General features: G+C 35.3%; 1 protein-coding gene across 2 annotated transcripts in view; it reads left to right on the plus strand.

The window, feature by feature from the left end:
• TBC1D19 (TBC1 domain family member 19) overlaps positions 1 to 6,349 on the plus strand; it is a 50,837-nt gene extending 44,488 nt beyond the window's left edge. For both annotated transcript variants that reach the window (XM_063401741.1, XM_063401740.1), the window contains 5 exons: positions 1,859 to 1,968; positions 3,159 to 3,250; positions 3,983 to 4,098; positions 4,911 to 4,981; positions 5,964 to 6,349. In XM_063401741.1, coding sequence (XP_063257811.1) covers positions 1,859 to 1,968; positions 3,159 to 3,250; positions 3,983 to 4,098; positions 4,911 to 4,981; positions 5,964 to 6,038 — 464 coding nt within the window. In that variant the 3' untranslated portion in view covers positions 6,039 to 6,349. The remainder of the gene's footprint in view (positions 1 to 1,858; positions 1,969 to 3,158; positions 3,251 to 3,982; positions 4,099 to 4,910; positions 4,982 to 5,963) is intronic.
• The last annotated feature ends 575 nt before the right edge of the window (positions 6,350 to 6,924 follow it).

A 6,924-nucleotide genomic window follows, 5' to 3' on the forward strand; every position in this document is an offset into this window, starting at 1 on the left:
TGGTTTACAGACATATTGCAGCTATTGCAGATGTGAGATTAGATATTTTGGCTTTTCAATTTTTTCTTTCGGTTTATCAAAGTTGTTGATAGCATCACAGGGCAAGCATATTGTAAGATTATACATAAAATGCTATGTTTTGCTAATAATAAAGTTTAATGATCACACACAATCATTAAAATCATGGAATTGAAATATGAAATGCAAATTTGAAGCTAAGCAGGCAATCTAAAGTCTTTGGAATAATGAGCATTTAAGTTACAAACTCTTCCTTAGGGACTCACTTAGTTCACTTGTTCTGTGTGAACTGCTTTTCAAAATGTTTGGATTTGACTCTGCCCTTGAGAACAGTGTCTCCCAAAATTGGGTGTGAGTTTTCCTCCCTCCCTCCTGTGCTCGCTCTTTGCACAGGCTCAGAATATGCTGGCTCTGAGGAGGAGGAAGGGTGAAAAGCAAGGCAGCAGAAACATGGTAATGTAGCTCAAGCTGTGGGTGCAGTGGCTGGGACCGAGCAGAGCATCCTCTGCATTCCATGCTGTGCTGCTGTGTGGGGAAGTGTCTGGGTCCTTATGAAAATCCTATACCCTTTTTCCTGTTTGCAAGCATTCACTGTCAGGGTGCCAGCTGTCAGAGGCTGATCTGTTACCCTCCTGACCTTTATGTACATGTGCACACTGACAAGTTTTCCACCTCCATCTTCAAGCGTTAAAAACATGAACATGGGCAACACTCTTTGCTTTTCTTATCCCTATGGAAATACATGTTTCTGTGAACATCTCACCTTAGCACCCCACCTCTCATACACAGACCATTTTTGTTATTAAGCTATCTTCTGTGATATTTAGATATGAAAATAAATTCACATGTGCATATATCCGTATATATATTAAAAATGTACATATATCTATGTGTGTATGTGTACATACATATGCAGATAAATATATCCATATCTCTGGCTTAGTGTAAATAAAATAATGGGGAAGGTGAATGTACAGATGTAAATTATGAGCGTGCTAAAATGTAAGCTGTCAGCTAAAATGAATGCACCTGTAAAATGAAGCAGTCAGCATGATGACTGGACAGATCAAAAGGCTGTTCATAAAAAGGTATGACAACTGTGAGAATGCATTGAGTGGATGGACTGTCAGTCTCAAGGAATGATGAATATGTTTGAGCAGCACATACGTATAACAGATTTATCTATACACTAGACTTTTATGAAACAAGCAAAGTTTCAGAGCTGCTGTCTTACAAATGTAGTCGATCATTTTGAATCAGGTGTACTAGAAGACTTCTAAACAGTGAACTACCAAATGTCCACGGTTTACAGATCTTGTAAGAAATATATCTCTATGAGTTTGTCATACTTAGTGATGTTATTGTGGCAACCAAAAGCTGTTTTTTAATGTCTTCCTTTTGACAATATCCATTTTCAAGCAGTCTTACAAACAGGGCATCAATTTGGAGCTGGTCACTGGCCCCATGGCACACTGAAAGCTATATAGAGTTGAATCAAAACCTTGCACTGTTCGCATTGCCCTGCACCCCAGGGGTGCTCTCCTAACAGCATATTTCATATGGTTTAGAAGCCAGCACGGCAGTAAGCAGGTTCTAATCGGTTTAGCTTATTGAAATATGTAGAAATAATATTTAGAATGTATCATACTCCTTTTTTGACTTTTTCCATTTAGTGATAGGCTGTGATTGAATACTTCTTTCTCAATAATTGGTTTAGTACTATTTTTGTAAATTGTGGCTATAAATTACTCGGCTTTTTCTCATACTTCATGCGCTTAATCACTGAACTCTTTTAGCAGTTTACAGTGTTGAGTCAATTATAATTCTTTTATCCTTTCAGTTGCTCCACTTTGTTTTCTGTACCATGAACCTTCCAAATTGTATCAGATATTCCGTGAGATGTATGTGCGTTTTTTCTTCAGACTCCATTCCATCTCTTCTCATCCCTCTGTAAGTTCATTAGGAATTAAATCCACTCACTTGATATCCTGTTTGGTACAGAACAATAACATACAGTAGCATGGTTTTCTATGTGATTGAAATGTATCCTTTTAAATGTAATAAAATATTTCAGGCAAGCTTGGGAAAATTAAGGTAATTTCAGTCTGGATGTTGTTGCTTTCTATGTCAGTGTTAGTCTTTGCTATCAGGTACCTTATTAAAATAGTAAGTTCTCATTTTATGAGGGTATGGGGTCTTTTATAAGAGTCAAGTTTTTTAATCTAATAGATTTCTCAGTTCAAAGAGTCACAAAAATTTCCTTTCATTAAAGATATGTAATATCTGAAATATTGTCTAGGGTAAAGGGACTAAAATGTACGTATAGAGATCAGTGATCCCAAGTTAGTGTCTGTTTCTTTAACTGAAGCATCTTGATATTACAGCACATGCTTTTTAGTACTACTAGATGAGTTTAAATACTTTGTTTGTGACCGGGATCAGCTGTCTTGAATGTACAAGAGTTGTAAAAATTGGTTTGTCTTCTATTTGTGAAGAATAAACCAGAGTAAATATCTCTTTTTTCCTTCCAAAAGTGCTGAAGAGTTATATTGCTTTTTGAAAATATTTCCTGGTTAAAAGAAAATAATTTCCTTAATATACCATTTTAAGGCTATGTAATGTAATCTTTTATAGCAGAGAAAGGGGTGAAACAAGAGTCTATTCATTTCCATGGTAATTTTTGAAACAATTTGTAAAATGTGTTCATGTTTAACTGTTTCTGTAGTTATCCCCATTGCTGTTTGGTTTTACTTACCAGAGAGATACTTTTTTCACATCCTTTATTTTTTAGTGCAACTGAGGTCTGTTTCATCAAAGTGGAAATATTTCAAGTAGGTTACATTGTAATAACCCATTAAGTACTTCAACCCTGACATACAAACACCATAAGTAACTCAGACTTGAAAGGGACTATCAGAACATGTTATGTTGCTAATACATACACGGAATTGCAGGAGCAAGGCTTTAGTGACTGAAGGTATTAGAATTGCTTGTGCCTTTCTCACCTGAGTTGATTATTATATCATTAATAGTGTTTTGTTGCCTGAATTAAAAATTCATGCACCCTTACATGCTGATATTGTTTTCTCAGCTTTAACAGGATGAGTGTTAGTATTCACGATATTATCTTGTTTCTTTAGGGCATTGTATCCTTGTGTTTGCTTTTTGAGACTCTTCTACAAACCCACCTGCCCCAGCTCTTCTATCACCTCCGAGAAATTGGAGCTCAGCCGTAAGTACTTCTGACTTGTTAGAAATGTTACACATTCATTGTTCTGAAAATGTTGTTCTGCAGTATTTTAATTTAAGATCTATGGAAAATTACACAAAAGTATTACCATCAGTGTACCATTTTTCGTTGAGAGTCAGATGGAGCTTTGTCTAGCCTGTATATCTGTGCTTTGTGCATTTCTTCTGTATGGTCTGTGAAAGAGAGGGAATTGCTCTGTGAGGAATGCTCTGTGCTGCATTATTCAGCTGAGTTTCAGTAATTCATGTTGGGTCTGATGGAACTAAGTGATGTATTTCCTAGGGGACAGAAGACACAGAGATGTGTTAGTTGCAGAAGGTACTAGAAGGGAGCAAGAGTCATTCAATAGTGAACTCGTGGCGCCAGGCACAACAGAACCTTTTTGTCTTAATTGGTATCCATCTTAATAGCATAATAGCAGAAAGGATGAAACATTGAGGGTGATAATAGCTGAGGATGACTCTAATGTCATTGTTTGATCAGAATGATAATGAGAATGATATTAGTCCTTTATCAAATGAGATGCTAAATAGTTTTATGATGGCTCTTGCAAATTAAAATATCGATTATTACTGCAGCAAGAGAAAATGCTTTTTCATTCCAAAAGAGAAATGCAGAAGGATAATGAAATATTTTCAATTTATAGACAATCTGATCAGTATGGGAAATATATGGGCAGAAATATAATAACTGTTGTTTGTCACTTGTTTGCAGACTACGAATTTCATTTAAATGGATGGTACGAGCATTTTCTGGTTATTTAGCTACAGACCAGCTTTTGCTTCTGTGGGACAGAATCCTGGGATACAATTCTCTAGAAATTCTTGCTGGTAATAAATTATTTATACAAAATGTGTGAAGTCTGTGTTAATGTAAGGCAAATACCTGTTAGCTTCAGTGTATTTTGTGATGAGAAGAAAATAGTTGCTCTTTGAATGCAGACAGCAGGTTACATACATGTCAAAGCATATATCATCTAGAAAAATGGAATTGCATGAGTACTGCATCTTTAATAAAAAATAGGTAATTTTTTTATGGCAATGTTCAAAAAATGCTGAGTGCTCTCTGAACGGAACATAGGATGTTCTCTCAGCTTAAGTTGTAAATGAACTCATCACCTTTCACAAAATACAAGACTGATGTTATTTATGGCAACTACCTCTACAATACCTAAAACAATTGAGAGTCCTCCTGATTTTACTGGATTTCTTCCTTTGAAGTGGCATCTTTTAAGACACTTTGAAAGTTTTGTAGCTAAATAATGTCCTCATATTTCGGAAGGTTTAAGATGGAGAATTTAAAGAAAACCTGTATCTTCAGTTGAGTCAGTTTTTAAATACAAAGTAGGTAAGTAGAAGAGAAAAGGTTTTGGTTCCATTTGTGCATGTAAAACAGCGTGTTCCTTTTAATTAAAAGCTAGTCATCTTCAACCTCAGGCACTTTAACTCAGATTTTCCTGAAAGAATGTTGTGTTTTTCCTGAATGTTTGAAAGAGTGGTCAAAGAAACTCAAACACGGCCAACTGTTGTATATTATTCTTCAGAATCAATTTAACTAAGTGAAAATTGGTATTTTATATCAAGATTAATTCTAACCACTACTTATCAGGTCAGAAACATAAATATAGGATATTTTCTTTCAGTCCTGGCAGCTGCTGTGTTTGCTTTCCGAGCGGTCAACCTGATGGAGGTGACATCACTGGCTGCAGCAGAAGTAAGGATAAGTTTCACTTAGAGGAGATTGAAATAGTTTCTGATGCTTTGCCAATAAGAGGAACTGAAGCTTCACATGGCACATGGTGCATAGTGCAAATCTTTCTGTCTAAATTCTTACCTTAGATAAAAAAATAAGGAAATTGTGAATGTGCAGTACATAACGCTGCTTTTCTGGAGTAAAAGGAATAAAGCATATTTGCTATAAAAATGCAGTGTTCTAAAATTATTTTGTACGATTTTTTAAATATATAATCTGTGTTAGTGAGATATACTGTTTTTGAAATATTGCATAGGCTTGTACCTTTTTCCTCAGTACATTTTAGTTGCTTCTGTTCTACAAATGACAAAATTTTGCAAGATTACTTTGTCAGTGTGAATCTGAAATTTCACTGTGCATACTGCCATAGGAAATGAAGAAAATGAAGTTATTAGCATGAAGATTATTATTGTTTATATCTAGTAATCTATTTTTTCTTTCTTTCTTTTTTTTTCAAAAATACAGTGATGATTTTTTTTCCAATCTTTGAGTTTGCGATCACTTTCTTTGGCTTTTTTAAAAACGTACTTTAATGAGAAGACATTGATTATTTGAGGCGTTACATTGGACTTAGTTCACAAGTACTAGCCAAACCACAGGATAAGGATTCTTAATTCCCAGTTATTTTTAGAAGCAAGTTGAAACGTTAGACTCCTTATTCACTCATGATGCTGTGTATATTTGAAGTAAGGCTAATGGCTAAAATAAAGTTACTTGGGTGCTATACATTGGGTAAACGTGTTTTTTCTTTGAAATGTTAGAATGAAAAATTATGCAATATGGTACTAACATAAACCAGTATAATTTGTTTCTAGCCATGTCCAAATCCGATTATTGGCAGTATTGTAGTCAGTATTTGAATGTTTTCCTAACTTCTTAACTTGCTTTAAGGAAATCTGATTCAAATGTCAAGTTTAACAAGCCTTTTTGATTTTCATCCTAGGCTGTACTTGCTGACCTTTCAACCCTGAAAGTTATGCCTCTTCTTCAAATCTTCTTGTTTGCTACTGTCACTTGATCTGCTTCAACAATACTGGTACCACATTCCAGTCTTTCTGGAGAAGCTAAGCATCAACTATGCAATGTCTGCATAAAACCAAAATCAAACTCCATGTATAAAATCAATTTAGAAATAATTACCTTAATATTTTCTAACTGGAAAAAATAACTTGTCATACGATTGTGTGAAGTGCATGCTAATGAATGCCACTGTAGAAGCAATGGTTATTACTTGTACATTGAAAACGACTACCTGTGCAAGTAAATAATATGAATCACTGTTTAAAATGCATGTAATATTAAATTAAATAAATTAAATGTAATTCGTGATCTGAGTTTTGTGTTGTTAGTGTCAGAGTTGTAAAAGCCCTTATTCTTTTAACATGAAATTACTTTTTCAGGGTCACAGCTTAGAGGATATCATCTCCAGTACTGTCAAGTGAGAAAATAAAGATACTTTTACTTGCAAAATTATTTTTTCTTGTTGTCTAAGGAAAAGATGGGATCATACATCAGTTTTGCTATCCCCATCTTATTTATTCTTTTCACAGAAATGTTCTCCGTGTTCTTTCTCATGTTAACTGTTCCTGTTTATTTTTTTCTGTCCTGTTTACTTTTTCATACACAGAGATGTAGCCACACATTCCCCATTCATCTTTAGTTAGAGCTATCTCAGGTGTCTGCTGAACTGCTCCCTGGGGTCTCATCAAAGGCATACAATATGTCCCCCTGCTGAGAAGGCCTGAGCATAGCTTCCTTCAGAACTTGTTGGAGCTGGTCTTTGCGTGAGACAAAATATTGCCCTGAGAATGAGGCCAGGAGTCCTTCTACTGTGCCCCACACCCTCTCTGGGAGAGCAGTTCTGTGCCTTTGACAGTTTTCCAGCCTCTGTGATTCAACAGCTC

Source organism: Prinia subflava, chromosome 7 (assembly GCF_021018805.1).
Source record: "Prinia subflava isolate CZ2003 ecotype Zambia chromosome 7, Cam_Psub_1.2, whole genome shotgun sequence".
In the NCBI taxonomy this organism is placed as follows: domain Eukaryota; kingdom Metazoa; phylum Chordata; class Aves; order Passeriformes; family Cisticolidae; genus Prinia; species Prinia subflava.